The sequence below is a fragment of the Pleurodeles waltl genome, chromosome 8, assembly GCF_031143425.1.
Source record: "Pleurodeles waltl isolate 20211129_DDA chromosome 8, aPleWal1.hap1.20221129, whole genome shotgun sequence".
NCBI lineage: Eukaryota > Metazoa > Chordata > Amphibia > Caudata > Salamandridae > Pleurodeles > Pleurodeles waltl.
The window spans coordinates 745,978,609-745,996,414 of record NC_090447.1 but is presented as its reverse complement, the minus strand read 5'-3'; the positions used below and the strand labels follow the sequence as shown (position 1 = coordinate 745,996,414).

The window sequence follows — 17,806 nt, the reverse complement described above, 5'->3', positions numbered from 1 at the left end:
CCTCACTCCACAATCCAAGTTTAACTTGTAAGGGCATGAAAATACTTGTGATTGTTATCAAGGAACTCGCTTTGAGAGGAAAAAAAAACGCTCATTGGGATCTGGCACGTATCCTGCACATAGCCCTCTTTTTGTGATGTAGTTTGTTTTTCCTCGGCAAAAACGTTCCGCAGTCACTTTTTAGATTAGAGAAAGAGGAACTCGTTTTAACAAAAATAAAACGGAGGGAAGCTCAATTTTGGCTGCTCTTTCGGTGTTCCCGCTCAACTATTTTTCTGGGAAGGCAGGCACATCTGGCAGCAGTTAAAATAAGCATGACTCAAACTTGACCATGTCATCTCCAGGCCAGCGCCTCTGGCTCAGAAAAAAAGTGTTATATTTTCCTTTTGAGCTGCAAAAACCTAATTTTCAGAAGAGGGATTGAACCTCGAGTGCCTAAAATTAAAATATAGAAATGTAGGGTGCTCGCTATCTCAAAGTAACTCTGGTTGCTTAAACGTTCTAGTACTCTTCTATAAAAAATATTGGACCTCTGCTGAGAAGTGCAGGTAACAGGTGCTCGCCCTTTAGAATTAAAGAAGTGCAGGTACTCATTCCCTAACTATAGTGACCCATTTAAAGCAGTGAAGTTAACCAAATGTAAACGTTGACTTCTGTGCACTATGGCTCTTTATGATGAACTGCTCTTTAGTAGACCTGCACTTACTTATGTTTCCCTGCCAATTGACGCCAGTGGTCTGTCATTAATGTTACTATATAAACAATATGTCAGTTATTGTACAGTTATATCACTTGGAATTCCATTGATATTTTCTCTTCGGAATTGTAACTCCCTTACCAAAACAGGTGGATAAGCCTTTTTGGTTGCGCTGGTGTCCTAATTGAGAGAAAAGAGTGAATAAATTTAAGCATGGCTTAGAATTTGCCAGAATTGGTGTGAATAATTCCAGCAGCTTGTTAGATAATGTTGAGTGAGCGAAAGGATTGATTCTTCTCTCCTCCTAGGAAATCACATCTCTTGCCTTTGTGTTGGCCTACTTTTCTAATGTGCAGCAGTTAGGCCTGAATTACAAGTTAGGTGTATACATGTGTGGAGATTCAGGTGGCTGGAATCCCCATTACCACTTGGTATCTCTGCACATGCATCTGCTTATTATGAGGTAAACCCCAATTCAGTGGGGAATGACTATGCAGAGCTGTATAAATAAACTGTAGAGGTGCCCTTCCTCCCAAAAGGGGAGGAGTTGTTTCTACAGGAGAATCAGAGGCTACCCATCGAATGCCATGGGGATCCAAGTAATATGATCTGAATGCCCTCACACACCCCAAGGAGTGTCATGCTTCATCATTGGATCCTCCTTGTCGAGTCAGCACTGTAATACCTGATGGGCCCCTCGATGGGGGCTCTTTGGCAGAGATCTTTAGATTTTCTGCCATAAGATGAATGCAAGTGAGGGGCACCAAAGCTGATGTAATAGATGCCCCCTTGACACAATAAAAGTATGAGAGATATTGTTAGTAATAATATACTGCAAATAGCTATAGTGATGTTGAATAGGATCTCGTTTTTGCTTGAGGGGGCCGTTTCCACCCCTTTTCCCTGACCATGGTAGTATTATCGCTAAGGGCATCTGCAGACAGGGCACCTTGTCCATGCCTGACTAGACCTACCCTGGCTGCCATCTTGGCTCTCATCACCAGACCAGTCTGAGAGGGAAAATAACTTATCCATGGATTCTGGATCAGGTCGTTCTCGAGAGGGGGCTACAGCGGTTCGTTCTCTAGAACCTGATTTATAGCTGAGGTACTTCAGAATAGTTGTTGTCCTCCCGATTCGGGATGCCGAGTGTATCGGATGACTCAAATGAGCCAAAGATGCGGGGTGTACCCTCCTGTGTTCCCACTTGCCTTGAAGAGCCAGATAATATCTCCGGAGATGCTTTCCCTCTCGGGGGCATCCAAGGCTAGCGCTGTGGCAGCTGGCTATTGGGTGTCCTGTGAGTCCCCTTTTCCCCCAATCCCTCCATATTGGCAGTTGATTCATCAGCCACCACCAGAGAATCCAGTTTAATTGATCTCATAGTATGTCCAACTGTAGCGGGGGCAAGGGCATCCCTTCAGCCATAGAGAACCCTGTACTGTATGGCTCTGAGGTTAGTTTGTCTGGAAAGGGGACCGAGGGCAGAGACATCTGATCGATACTCAGGTCTTGTAACCTTAGATGGGCCAATGAGATCAGGTCACCCTTCTCCTGAGCACCCCCCTCCTGCTGCAGTCGATGCTCCCTGACCATTATTCAGAATCTCACTGTGTATTGCTGGGCCCCCGCCTTGTGTGCTTTTCCCAAATATCTTAGCCCACGTTCCTGAGCCAGGCACTTCTGTTCCCACTATTTCAGCAGTCCCCTTAGATCCCAAATTAGTTCTCTGACCTGTTTTTTTTAACATTGACAGACAGCTCCTATTTCCATGCACAACTCAGCACGAGCCGCGTCACTACCGCGGCCCTTCTATCCCTGCACTTGCTTCAACAGCACCATCACAGCCGTGCGGGCCTGAGCCGTGCAAGCGCAAAGAGAGTTAGTGAAACCCTGTGGCCCCTCTAGACATAACAAATCAGCAGCAGGCAATCTCCCAGTGCGTGGATGAATTCTGGGGCAGGAGTCCATAGCCGTGAATGGATCCACGGTGGTCTTATTCCAGCAGGAGTCACTGAAAGGTGGAGGCGAGTAACAACCTTCCTCAGGCAGCTGCCATCTTGCTTTTCTGTAATCATTGTAAATCTGTTACAAAAGATCTATGTTGGGATTATTCAGATTCTCCAGGTTTGTCTACAGGTACCCACAGTATAGCAGGAGTGGTTCCAGTGGACCAGGTGACAGTCTCACTGGGAGTAATTTATCAGAGTACAATGGCTCTCCAGGACGAGAGGCGCACAGAGAATCTCAAGACTCAATCAGCATGTCGAAAACTTCAGAGAGCAATTAGACAGGTTGCTATAACCTGCTCAGAATTTGTCATGTTTAGGAGAAGTTGATCACAAAAATGTTGCAGTCAAAGGAGGCGTAGCTTCTCAGAAGAACTCAGTTGGGATCTTAGAATCCCAGATGATCGACACCCAGTGGAAACTTGAGATCTTTGAGAACAGGCTAAGACGTAACAACTTGAGAGTTCAGGGGATACCCGAAGGCTAAGAAGGGGAGGACCCCCAAAATTCATTGTTACCCTCTTCAAAGAAGCAGTCCCACAGCTGGATAAGTGGGACTGGGATCAAGAACTTGAGCATTCTCATTGTTTTCCTTTTCAGTTGAAAGTATAATCATCTTGCAAAGTAGTTAGACCCAGAGTAGTTCTGATATATGTAAGGAATTTCTTGATCCGTGAAGCTATTTCTTATTTGGTACGCCCAGATCATAAACATACAGGGGAAGGGTGTTCGTGTTTTGTCCGGCCAGACTACTGTCATTTTACGGTTGAAATGTGCTGGTGAAGGGGTGCAGGCCTTCCACCTGCAGCCAGCTAAACTAAAGGTGGTTTGGCAGGAAACATCTTGTGTTTTTACTTCCGAGATAAAGGAGCAGGAGTTTCTTCAGAATTTAGGTGCCTGGAGCGTCAGTGGCATTTTGTCAGGACCAAGTAACTAGTATCCCTACACTGGGAAGTAATCATACACTGTGGTTTCCTATCTTGAATAATTATATATACTGCACCTGCTGTGGTGCAGGATCGTGGAATGCAGCCCTAAGGTCGAGTGACTCAACCCCTTAGGACAGGCATTTGTCCGTGCTTTGCTGCGGGGGGAAGTGTGCCTCGTGGTACAGTGCCTTTTGGAGGAATGGCATCCCTTCAGTTTATTTATGCTGACTTGGGAGCATGGGTGCTGGACCTATCTTACCAAGCTGCCTGTCCACCTTTTGATTTACTTGCCTATGCAGAACTGTACTGTGGGGAAGTGCCCTTTTTGGCCTTTAGTGTAAGGCTGACCAGTCTGTGCCAGCCTGCCACTAAAAGGCAAGTTTCTGACCCAATGGGGTGAGAGCCTTTATGATCTCTGGAGTCCGAAACAAAGTCCACCTTTTGTGGAAGTGCTTCACATCTCCCCCCCGCTGGACCTGCAACACTTGGTGGTGAGCCTCAAGGGCTCAGGCCTCCTGTAACAGTGCCCCAGGGCACTCCAACTAGTGGAGATGCCCACCCCCCCAGACGAAGCCCTACTTTTGGCCGCAACTCCAGTGGGAAAATTAGGTAAAATGGGGAGGAGTGACGCTCCAGCTAGGACCACCCCTAAGGTGTTCAGAGCTGAAGTGACCGCCTCCCTGGAGAATCCTCCATCTTGGTTTGGAGGACAGGGATCAATAGGGCTAGGAATGTGCCCCCCTCCCCAAAGGGAGTGGGCACAGGAAGGGTGTAGCCTCCCTCCGGGATGGTAGCCATTGACTACTGCCCCCTGTTACGCCCCTAAATCTTGGATTTAAAGGTATCCTTGAACCTATCTTACCAAAAGAAAGAAGAACTGCTTAGCCGACCTTAGAGGAAAAGCCTCCAGATAACTACTGACCTGGCCCCAGCCCTACCACCCGTCTGCAGTTTCAAATACTCCTGCACCAAAAAGGCAACGCATCCTGCAGGACCAGCGTTCTCTACAAACCCCCAGAGGACTGCCTGCCCAGCAGAAGACCAAGAACTTCCGAGGACAGCAGCCCTGTCCACAAGAAACTCAAACAAGCATTTGCAATGCAGTGGGTCTTGCATTTGCTCGAGTTAGCGCTATTGGCGTTGTAAATTCCTAACTAGACTTTTTTTGCCACATAAACTAAAAATGAAAAGTAAAGCAGTTTACATAAGCGCGCCCGATTAAAAGCATCATGGCCGCCATGAGCGTGAGTGCAAAGGAGAAGGACAAAAGGAAAAAGAAGTTTGCTCATGGTCAAACATATCGGCAATTGTGCAATTATCCATGTAACAGGATCAGTCTGCAAGCGGTAAAACCACCTCCCGAAGGCGAGACAAACGTAAAGCATTTACCAATGATAAAGGATTTTTGAAAGGCAAGCCCACAAACGAGGGAAAGTGCTGGGCATGAGGTGGGTGTGGTTAAAAGCTCACAAACCTTACAACAGGTCAAAGTGCTTGCGCACTCGACCTAAAAAGGATGCTAGAACAGCCCCGGATCCACGAGCCCTGCCCACTCTGCACCCGACTCCCACAGCCTGTGTGCAGGTGGCCCACCAGTCCAGAGCAGGTCCTCAGGCAATTCTGACCTTGTGTCCACCTTGGGTTGAGCCCTCCTGGTCAACACGACGATGCCTGTAGCCTGAAACCAGAGGACCCTCCTGAATGCGACCGGATCTGACAAAGATTCCCGACACCTAAAGGTACCCCTGCACCGCAGCCCTCGAGAAAACTGCCAGACAGTCCAGCGATGTTCAACAGGCAGCCCTCTTCCTTGTCCAGCCTGTGGTTTTTCAGAACCATCCCTGGACCCAGCCTGCAGCATCTTTTGTGACTCCCGGGGTCCCTCTATTGAAAAGCATTGGGCGACTAGGCTTGTGTTTGCACCCTGCTCCCGGCCACCCCTGTGCGGCTGAGGATGTGTGATTGGTGCCTACCGGTGCCCCCCACCTCCTCTCTCAGCGCTCACCTAAAATTCCTAGGTCTGCTCTCTGAAGACGCGGGTACTTACCTGCAAGCAGATCTTTTCCAAGCACCCAACAGTCCCCATAGGATTCCATTGCAAACCTGACCCCAACTTTGACCTCTGCACCCAACCAGCCTCTTTTTGCCGGTGGTGCACTTTTGGGGTCAGCCTAAACTTCGACCTATGGACATCCTAACCTCCGAAGACTGAAGTCGTAAGTTGTGTACTTACCTGTTTTTCTGTGCTAACACTTCTTAACCTCTAGGACTCTATGGACTCCTATGGAAAATTGCACTGTTAACGTTTGAAACAGAAAATTGATACTTGTAATCTGCTTTATTTACAAAACCCAAACCAGGTACATTTGAAGCATATGTTTGATACATATAGACAACTGCACAACAAAGTTCTTCTAAAGTAACAAAATATATTTTTACTATATAAAAACAATTGGCCTGGAGTTAGTTATTGAGTGTGTGCCTCATGTCTTGACTGTGTGTACAAAAAATGCTTTGCACTATCCTCTGATAAGCTAACTGCTCGACCACACTACCACAAAAGAGAGCATTAGTATTATATACTTTAGTCTCTGGTAAGCCTCTGGGGAACCCCTGGAATCTGTGCACACTATTTATCATTTTGGTATGCTGTATACAGAGGCAGCTTCCTACATGTATTCATCCATTGGACAGACTCAACCACCATATTCCTACTTTTGTGAGTTTAACACAAGCATTTTGTACCTCCTCTGACCAGGAGATAAGCGTCTGTGGCAGTTGGATGATGTGAGGAGTCGGTGGGTGGGAACGTTGCTGGCTGCCAGGGGTGGGCACTAGATGCTCACATTATGTAGCCCATTCCCAATGTGATTTTACCAGCTACTCTTTACAGCCGGTAAAACCGGGTCCACATTTTTTAGAAACATTTATCATAAACCAAAAACTAGGATGAAAGCAGGAGCTTGCCGATTACGAACCTTTGTTCAGTAAAAAAATTAAATAAAAAGAAATGCAAAGAAACTTCGAAGGCTAGGGAAAAGGCACAGCTTATCTTAGTAATTATTTTCCAAATGTATACAAAACATGGAAATCTTAAAACATTTGTCGGGGGTGTGTTAAAATGTAATCCAGGAATTGTGCTCATCATGTTTAGATTTCCTGTATCATCACTTCATCCACCATTTCATTAGCATTTCATCCTTCTACCCTGACCAACTCCTTACCTTCAAGCCTATAAGGCAAGCAACAACCCTTGAATCAAATTTTGAAAGAAAAAAAAAAAAAGGCCCACATTGCTCGAAAGATGTATGTTATTAACTACGCTGTCAAGGCTTACTATTTTGCATCTGTCTTGTGGGAGGCCAGTGACTAAAGGGAGAACTGTCTACATAGAACATAGTGCTTCTCAGGAGGTGCGTTCCTTGTGTCACATGTTAGCCCAGGTGATTAAAATTAAAAGCAGCAGCCAATGGATCGTTGAACTGGCTATAGCGGTTACAAATGATATGTAAGCTCAAGAAGTTTCTTACACAGATCGATGATAAACTGTCCTGATATATGCAGGCCAGAAGGCAAAAGTGTATCATTTGTCAAGGGTACAACTTGCTCCATTCCTATGGCTGATTTAGCCCAAAAGACTGGATTGCAGGCAGAGTGCCACCTGTTACCGTTGACTAGCAGGGTTTTTCAGTTCCCTCATTTTTTTTCAACCTTCCACAATGCATCTTTGTCTACCGAGTACTTCAGAAAACCTATCAGAAAGGATGGAGGTGGTTCTGCTGGTCCCCAAGTGGCCTGGGATGGCCTTATTTATGATGCTTGTCCTTTTAGCAGAAGGGCAGCCATGGTTCTGTCATATGCCTCCTCCTACTATGCATTTTGATTTCCTGTACGCTAGAGCAAAGTCTTCGCCTGTCAGCGTGCAACTTGAGTACTTTATTCATCAGCAGCTAGTCCTTTCTTAGGAAGTAGCAATGAACATGCAGAAAGCCAGACCCCCTCGATAGATTTTGCCTGATCTCACAATGGGAGGTTATATGTAATTTGGTGTTTTTTATAGGACTCCATCCTTTATAGTGCGATCTATTTCAGATGCTTCTGATTCTGGACTGACGTATTTCTTAGTAAGAGCTTACCTAGTATCTATTCAGCATCTATTGAGCCTGCTGTTCTATTGATTATGTAGAGTTCTTTGTTTTATGGCTGTTGCAACATGAAAAGCAGAACCTGATGATCCAGTCAACCATTTCAATGTTCAGTCTTTAGCCCTGTGGTCTGTTTCTGAGACAAACTTATAGCTACAGATTCCTCCCATTTTGAATATTCTCCAGATGTCAGAAGGGATCCAGAAACTTTTCAGTAGTATTTTTGAATACCCAAAGTTTGGTGCCTTATGTCTCCACATTTACACCATCCCGGAAATGATGTCCAGGCCATATATAGGCACTTCTGCAGTACTCTGTAATCAATTCCTTTCTTTCCACCTTGACACTCAGAATTGGAACTCCCTCTCATCTCTGAGACATTTACCTCTATTTTTTTCTAAAATTCCACAGTGTGCAAGGAATGTCACCGCATAAAAAAGCAGATTTAAGCCCTGTAGGGCTATAGCAAACAAATCTCCATCAGGATTGCTCGTGGTGCCTGGGATGGAGGCATAACTCAAAATGTCTGCTCAATGAACCCCAAGACATCAGGGGAAAACTCTATGTTGTCAAGCAAAAAGGATTCTGCATCTGGACTGTTCTAAGTCCCGCTCCATATTCAAACTTCGCTGTTGGTCCCGTTCTCGGAGTGGTCATAGCTACTCCAGAGGTGGGTCTTCATCACATTCCAAGCGCTTAGGCAAGTGCAAAAACCACAAAAAGCAGATGCAGGAATCTGCTCTTTTGTACCACTCACATTTTGCCTGAACAGGTGCAGGGGTGGTGCCACCCTTCCCGATCTCGCTCCTGAAGTCTGATGGCTTCAGAATGGATTCAGCAGCTGGTTCTAGCACAACCCGAAATTCCAGGGCCTTCAGCCATGCGTCATGAGATCAAAAAGTTCTGCGCAGCCATGATCTGGCTCTTTGGATATCTGCTGACTCCCATTGGTGTGCCATTGGGGCCACAAGGAGTCGCAGGGCCTTCCTCCAGGGAGACTGCCGGCATACTCGCCCTCAGGATCAGCTGAACCCCCACTCTTACTTTGCCTCCAACTCATATTTGAACTCTGCTGCCAGCCCACAGCCCACACCGGACCTGGGCACATCAATGCCAGTGCTGACTTTGCTGCCTAAAGATGCGGCCTATTGCCCTTTTCAACTTGGCACTGGGACAACAACTTGCATAAGGTGCACCTTCCCCCATCTTGGGTTACAACCTAGACAACTTTTTTCGTTTCCCTCTTTGGGACTGACTCTGATAATAATTAAGGCCTGGGGGATGAGTTTTCTCAGCTTTACCAAGATGACAAGTGGTATGAGTATTTACAGGAGGCTAGTGAACTCAATACCTCTCTGGGTCTCTTTTCTCCACCTAGCCCAGCTGCAAAGGAATCTGCTTCCTACACCATGGCAGTATGTAGGGTGGCAGAAGTATTTGAGATCTAGCGCCCTTGGATGTGAAAACTGTCTTGATGGAAGTCCTCCAGACGGACAAATTTCTTACAAGCTCCTCCTTCCCTTTAACAAGGCACTGATGGATACCTTATTCCTTGCTCTCTACCCCCTCCCAGTCAATAGGCAAATTGACAGGTGCCATGCTACTAGTGACCCTGCTTTTCTTTCACAGTACCCTTTGCCAGAAAGCTTGGTGGTGCAGGCTTCCATCAGCTGCTCTAATCCCAAAACATAGCCAATCACTCCCCCTCTAGGTAGTCTAAATGAGTTAAAATGTTTGACAAACTTGTTTTATCTTCTATCAGTGTGGCTCTCTAATCTGTTAATGTCAGCTGTTTGTTGGGAGGATACTCATATGCTCTTTGGTATTCAGTGGCACACGTCCTCCCAGTTGTGCCAAACGCCTCTGCCCTCTACTTTCTCATGTGATCCAAGATGATTATGATGCTGCCAAGTCCATAATTTATTGTGTCTTGGACACCACCGATTCCACTGGGCCGGTCATAGGCACCGGTGTTGTCATTCGTCACCATGCGTGGGTGTGATTGACTGCGTTCTCAAGCGACATCTGGTCCTCCTTGAATGGATAAAGCCCTGTAATGGTTCTTGCCTGTTCAGGGAGGAAGCTGATTTCACTTTGGTTTGCTTTAAGGAGAGCAGGGCTTCTGCTCCCTCTGTGGGCCTTTCTGCCCCGTCTCTCCAGCTGCAGTAGTGACTTTTCCTTGTATCTTTCTGTTGATTGTGCCAGAATGGGTAAAGTGTGGAGTGATGCAGTGCTTACTGAGCATATAGATAAGATGGTGCTACTTATGATTTGTGAGAAGTGTTCCATTTTGGTAAGTTTCATTGTGATAGCTTATATTAGATTTAGAAGGTGGATCAGATTCTGTCCAATCGTGATCCATAGAGGTGGTCTGTGGTGTGTGTAAGCAATTTGTGTCCCTGCCTCAGCAAATAAGCTTTTTAGATCTGTTGAAATCTAGTCATAAGAGTCCCCTCAGTATTTTGGAACCCTTAATTACTATAAAGATATTCTTATTCTTTTGCTTTCTTAAATAATTCATCTAAAATATATTCTCCAGACATACTAATGTAGAAACTGATAGGTAGTGAGTAATTATTTTAACCATTACAAGGCTGTCCCACTGGATAATAACTGACATAGTTTGATTGGTTTTAGAGTTTTCTTCATTGTATGTTATATAATCAGATAATCTTGTTTTAAAATAGATACAAAATATTTTACTCTGGATTTTTCCCATTACCGGCAAACTCTAGCAGAGGTTATTTATGTTTCATTTTTGCCTTTGTTTAGGGGTAACCTGGTACTCTGGCATGCTTTTCTATTACTGTAAGGATTGGATTAGAGGACAGTATTTGTATAAGCTGCCGTTTGTTTAGTCCTACTTTAGCGGGAATCCTAGCTATTGTTATTTGGTCTAACGGAGGTTAGACGGTATTCTATTGTTAACAATAATGTAAAGAAAGTAGGGGCACCTCTCTCCGATCTCCTGCTTGAATGTGATATCGTTAAATAGCTCTCTAGTGTTGTTTATTCTATCTGTAGGAATGTTGTAAAGTACTAGAACCGCCAGTGGCGTAACAAAGGACCTCGCAGCCACCGCAGTGCGGGGGATGGGCAAGCTCCAGGGGCCCCCTTAGCACAGCACCTGGCCTGAGTGAGTCCAAAGTGGGGGGGACCACCTCGATGTTATGTGCAGGCAACCACCAACGTTTCGTTACGCCCTTGCGGCCCACCCGACTGAAGTCCTACCCAAGTGAGGATCTGGCCAAATAAACTTAAAAAATAAATAAACTGTGGACGCAAATAAACGTCATTGTCTCAACTCTAGGTGTCATCTCAGAACAGATGTTTTTCTATATCTTTGAGGGGCGGTTTTCTGACCTAATCATACACATTTTTCATTTTTTTTTTTTTTTTTTTTTTTGTCGTAAGGGCCCAACAGTGTATCAATAAATATTGGAGTTACCAGCCTCCTTTACCCACCTTTCTTCTAAGTGTTTTCAATTTCATCCTAAGCAATTTATTCTTCTGGTTGAAATTGTTCGGAAACGTTTTTCCCTAAGGGTGAGTAAACGGACTGGTGCAAAGAGAACGGCCAATTTCGAGAGAAGAACGAGCATTTTAACTATATATAGCCTTCCAATCCATATGAGTATTAACCCAGCCAGCATTTTAAGTCTTTCTAAATTGTATTTGTTAGCCAAATTCAGTACATCTAAATAAATGCACTAACAGTTCTTTGCAGATTCACTATTCTAAGGCAATCAATTATCTGTGATATGGCGGCAGTAATAGCATACTCCTTGACATGCAAAAAAAGTTAATGTTTCATTGAGAACAATTAGTGCCCTGCTTTGTATTGTTTAAGGGCATTTTCTTGCAGTTTCATTCAGGAAGCCTGCATTTGTGCTGTGCCCTTAATGTGCATGTTTACAGCCAGTGAGCAATAAAACACAAAAACATACATTCTGGGAAAAATGAAAAGTATTGGAAAAGATCTTCTCACTCACAGATGAATTTTAAGTACACGGTGTTCAGGTGAAATAAGGGCTTCCATGTGATGTAAGTCGTGATCATGTTCATCCGTCTTTCATTCCTGTTCTGAAACAGACTTTCATTTGCTCTCTAATGTTGACTCCTCAGCATTCACAGAGGCTCCAGCCCGTCTCTTTCACAGACTCTCCTCTCACTTAGTTGTGAGGGTCTGAAACTCTGTGACTTATTTCGATCTTGGCATATGGGGTGCTTGCACCAGCCGTATTACAAGTGCCATAGCACATCATGCACTTGTCATACCGCGGACGTGATATCAGTTAGGTTTGTGACAGAGTATGTCATCTGCCAAGATCTAAGCAGTTGCGGGTCGCTTCGCTCATAAGGAGCTGGGTGGGTGCACTCCCAGACAGTCTAGGGGCCTGTGCAGGCTCTCTTCAGCCCGGCAACTGTGTTGCTGGGCTGGAAAGAGTCTACTGCGCATGTGTGTTTGGCCGGCCCGAAACATACAAGCGCAGTCAAGGAGAGTGCTTTGCACTCCCCCTCACTGCTCCTCATCCCAGATGCTCTACCCCTTTCACAACAAAGGGGTAATAAACATAGCTTATTATCCCTTCCTGAACGTTGTACAGCTTCTGCTGCTGGTGGGGAGTTGACTCTCTTCCGCCCTAATGGAGGAGCCACCCCTGGATCTAAGCGAGGCCCTCTTTCTCACAGGGATCCCAAAAGCAACTACATTGGAAATAATGCTCCTTTAATTGTCTCATATGTGGCAATTGGATTTGTCGCATTCGACTTATGGGGCCCTGTACTAAAATGAATCGTATTTTGTAATCATATTCTTGGGCCACGTCACGGCCAAGGGGATATCTAGTGGCAGCAGTTATTTTAAACACAAATATCTGTTACCTGTAACAGTGACACCATAATCTATTATTTTGCTTTCAGTCCAAATGGAATCTTGAAAGATATGTATGAAACTTAGGGCCGCCCCTAGTAAAATGCCACCACTTGCATAAGGAGGCAGTTCTTGGCAGAGCGGCTACTTGAGGAGAATCGGTTTGCTGCAACTGAGAGGAATGATTGTTGACCCCTTACATTTTTCATTCTTATTCTGGTGGCTTTAAACCGTAGGATATGTCCGCTATTGTGAATGTTGCTCCTCTTGCCACAGCTTTTTCTATTTGAATAGGAAGCTGCACTATATAATATTTTCTAAATGTAGGATGCAGCAATTTGTACTAGATACAGTTACAGCTTTGGTTCAAATGTCGATTTGTCTGTTTACAAGTTGTGTTGACTGCAAAATACTTTCCTAACTCTTTTATTGCTGTTAGGTGTTTACCTAAAACCTCATTTTCTTCCTGAACCAGTAACAGCAAATAATCATTGACGCCCTGCCCCTTAGACTCAAAAATAATGACTCAACCTAAATTTTCTCTAATCCTTGAGCCTTGAACCATTATTGGAAACCAAGTATAGATTACAACTATTCCTTCTTTCTGCTCGGTGGCCCTCAAAGAACAGAGGTGGTGATCTATTCTTCAGGGTTTTTTCCCCTTTTGCTGTCCAGTCCATGTAAGGCCTAGTAGATGGCATAATAAAGCAAATGTCCACAAGGACCCTCCTGGTGCTGCCACCCAGGCTGTGTACCGCGTCGGCTTACCTTGGATGTAAGTCTTCCTTGTCTAAACTACTTCCAGTTCGCCTAGAAATTGTGAAAGCTAATGTAGGTCACATTTGGAGTACTGACATGACAAGCTTTTACAGACATAAAAGTAATACATTTCTTTTTTTTTTTTTTAAAGTAATGTATTTTGGGGAGAGAGGTCATTCAGTGTGTTGACCTGTTACAATATCTACTCTACAGTTCTGATAGTAAGTAGAGCGCAGGAGAGTGCACTGCCAGAGTTGACAGTAACGTTGCACTCCTTCTGACTGTCGTAGAATCCACTGCTGAATGTGTGGTGTGACAGCAGCATGCAAAACAAGGCTCACCCGGCAGTGATGGTGCCATGCCTCCCCTCGTGTAGCGTTGTACACAGCGTATGCTGATCGAACCTGCTCTTGAAAATGTACTGACATGGACTTCATGAATATTGCTGTGGCACTACTGGAAGCCAGATCCATACGGATGTAGTGAAAAACTGTGTATTTCTGTGTATGCCAAAAATGCAGCTTTTTGTCCGGTGTGGTTAAATTGTTTTGTTTCTTTCAAATCTGAATGACAGCATCCATTTTCATAACTATTAAACAATGAACGCATTCTCCTTTTCTCGTTTAAGTTTTTAAACCACTGGGTAAGTGCACATTGCCTCCTTGTCAAGTGTTTTCCTAAAGAATGGAATAGAATTTCTTAGTCATCATTGACAAGGCTGGCTTTAGGGTGGTACGATTGGTACAGCTGCACATGGCGCTGGCCTTGAAGGGGGTGGGGGGGGGGCGTATTTCAGCTTCACTTCACTTCTGCTTCAGAGCTTTGCTTATGTCCGGCAGTTTTCAGGCAACAATAAAAACAAGTCAAGATAACATTGGTGATTTATGTTCTTACTGGAAAGAGAGCAGTGTTTTGTTTGGTGGTAGATTGACTCATAAAGTACACAGAGGGCTAATATTCTGCTGCAAAGAATGTGTATCATGCAGTTCACAGAACTGTATTTCATGTGGATAGTTCAGTGGGTTACTGCTTTTGTCACAGATACATGTTGTTACTTGTATTTTATTAAACTGTCATTAAAGAGCTGCTTGCAGACTGCACGGAATTAGTTAGAACATTGTGTTCCTGCCCCCTCTCATTATACTAATGTTGCGTAAAAGGGTTCGGGTTCATTTAGGTACAAATACATTCTTAGTAGTAAAGACAACCCTACCCACCGAGGTACGTTTTAAATCCTGAGTTTGAGCTTCTTCAGGTCAAACACTTTCAAAATATGCGGACTACTAGTATGGACGACATGCAATTCCTACAACTTGTAATCCGCATTGCTTTATGTAACGTTTCCTATGACTGATTTGCACAGGTGTGTGTGTGTGTGTGTGTGTGTGTGTGTGTGCGTGCGCGCGCAAAAAAAGATTGTTGCACCTGGCGCCACCAGCACTAACGCCGGCCCTGCTCGTTTACCAGAGCGTGCTGTGACGTCTGGTGATTGTGAGCCTTGGGGTCCTGAGACTCTGTTTGGTAGTTATGCTTTCTCAGATGTTCTACTTTGTCGGGGACATTTCGTCAAGTCGGTGAAGCGGAAACATGCTTATGCTCTTCCCTGAACACATTTATTTTATTTTAGATTACTGGGAACAAAATGACGTCTCTGAACCTCGCCACGATATTTGGACCGAACCTGTTACATAAACAGAAGTCTTCTGACAAGGAGTTCTCCGTTCAGAGCACGGCCCGCGCTGAAGAGAGCACCATCATCATTGCAGTTGTACAGAAGATGATAGAAAACTACGAAACGCTATTTATGGTAAGTGAAGGTATTTCTAGATTTACATTTTAAGTTTTCGCACATTTTTTCAGTGTTCTGGTTTTAGATACGTTCATTTTGTCTTGTTTAAATAGTTAGCACCTGTGAGGTGTTTTTTTCGCAATAACAATTCAGTACACATTTTTATTATAGCAATGTAGGAAAAAATTCGTTCTCCTTATATAAATGTAGCATATCACAGGCCCCTAAGCTTCGTTAGTAGCGATACAATGGAAGGAAGAATAAGCAGGCAACCTGGCGAGCAAGTTTTGTACTTTTAAACTGCAGTTGAAACGGGCCTGGAAGTAAGCAAGAGATGCCTTTCTGGTGGTCTGAGTGCACGAGATGCAAACACTCACAATTTCGCATGCACGTAGACGCTCCCGCCTTCCCCTTCTCCCTGCCCAAGGCTCCCGCGGTTGGGCAGGTGGTGTCTGTGGAATAGCTGTGAGCAGTCGCCCTCTGCCATTTCTGCAGCGTAGCCAGGACTCCTGGCAGGAAGGAGCTGAACTCTGACGGGAGCTGACTGGGTAAGAGGAGTTGCTGTGAGTTTGGGTGGGCCTGTAATCATTCAGCAGTCGTTGCTGCGCATACTTGTCCCTTACCACTGACAGTCCCTGCATGTCCACAGCCACCCAGCAGAACCTGACGTCCCCTGTCGTCCTGGTCTGTCTGGGTGAGGCTGCTCACGTCATTCCTGGTACAGCACTCATCGTCTCTTGTCCCCCGAGAGAAGGCTTAGCGCCACACTAGATCACATGGTCTTCAGGGGGCTCAGCGGGCTTCTTTCCCATCCCAGGTTGGCCTGGAAGCGAATAACCCTTGGTGGTGCTTGTGGCTAAAGAATGCACTGCAGAGCCACCATTAGGGTTTCTAGTTTGCAATAAAGTACGTCTTAACTGCCTATAAAAATGTGAATTGGATGCGTATGTGCTGTAGAGTGTGTCTGTCCACATCACACGTGTCCACATGTTTCTGCATGCATGGTGCGAGTTTGCTCACAGGTCTGTAAGGTTTGCTTTACTGACATCTGTTGGAGTAGTGTTTTCCTGTCCCGGCACATTTTTGCCGCATTGTGACGGCTACCAGTAACATAGCTGGTGGCACATGCACCTAGGGTGTATCCTTAGAATATTGATAGCTGCCTGCCGTAGAGGTGGCCTTGACATACTTTGGGCATCCTAGGTTAGCAATGCTTACCCCACGCGTAATTGTGACGATCCTGGGCACAGTATAAGCTGTGGCATAATGATGGCCATCTCTGTTGTATTATGATCCTCCTTGGCTTCTGACTGGCATCTCTAGCCCACCCTTCACTTACTGCTGGTATTCATGGGTTGTTGAGGCAGAATCTGCCTGTGACAGTAAGTTGTATTTATTATTACTTGATGAATAAAAACACAGTGCTGTTCAAAGGAAGTAAGTTTATTGCCAAAAATTGACAACTGGCGGATGGAAGTAAAATGTGTATATTTCCAGAAAATGTCACGCGTAGTATTAAATGAAAAAGCAACTTAGCAGAAATGAAAAGCTAGTATTTGAGGTGAAAATATGTATTTTTTAAGAGAATAGAAAGCAGTTGCTAATAGTGAAAAAAGATAGATCTTTCCAATAATGTATTTAAAATTGATGTATTCTTTGGTATTCAAGCCTAGTTGGGAGCCTTCATTGCTGATGCTGTTTCCCTGAAGCCCGAGGCATTTGCTGTTAGTGCTGTTGTTCCTGACACATGTGAAATCATGGTATCTTCATTTTTGGTAGAACATATGTATTATCAATACTGCTGTCTGAGGACTGAGCCTGTAATGTGGTGCTGTAGAGTTATGTATACTATCTTCATTTCTATGTTGCTTGTAAGCTGAGTAATCAGTATATCTTGTGTCAAAATCAATAAAATCTGTCTAACATGAAGGGTAGTTCTTCTGTCTTTGGCTTGGAAATGTGAGATGATTTTAACTTCACATTTTCTCACTCGATCACTTCCAACTAAATCTGCATTCCTAATACTTGATAAAGGATGAAATTGTAAGGCGCAAAATGTAAACATTGAATAAACAGCAAGGTGCATGTGAATATGCCATATACATAGGCAACAATTCATGTAAAACCTATTTTTTCCCCAGTTGGTAGGTAAATATTGGACATATAACGCTGTTTTGCTGCCATATATTTTTTTTGTATCGACATTGTCTTCCTCCCCAGTCCCCTAAACTTAGGTTTAAACCTGTTTTATTGTTACCAAAACGACAGCCACGTTGTTTTTTTCTAAGCTCCTACTCTATTCACAGCTGTCACACCTCCAAAATAAATCATTACTTGAGTCCTTTTTATCACTGACAATCCAATTTTTTTCATATAAGGAGCTTCAAGCCAAATCTTCACTGTAAGCACATTTTTTGTTTTATGTTAGTATATGCAGAAAATGATGAGATATTACCTCACATATTTGTGCACATCAATGAGTGAAATAATTTAGCAATCTGGGTTGCTAAGATATAACTGTAACCTATACTTCTTCTCACAAGTCTAGTGACCTGTACTCATAGTCTAAGACATTTGATAAATATAAAGAAAATGATTTTTTTCT

The 17,806-nt window shown here is 44.3% G+C and overlaps 1 protein-coding gene across 3 annotated transcripts in view; it reads left to right on the top strand.

Annotated features, from left to right (window-relative positions):
* The window catches only part of ARHGAP6 (Rho GTPase activating protein 6), an 866,594-nt gene that overhangs the window by 721,373 nt on the left and 127,415 nt on the right, over nucleotides 1–17,806 (top strand). For all 3 annotated transcript variants that reach the window (XM_069204992.1, XM_069204993.1, XM_069204994.1), the window contains exon 9: nucleotides 15,040–15,219. In XM_069204992.1, the coding sequence (XP_069061093.1) occupies nucleotides 15,040–15,219 (180 nt within the window). The remainder of the gene's footprint in view (nucleotides 1–15,039; nucleotides 15,220–17,806) is intronic.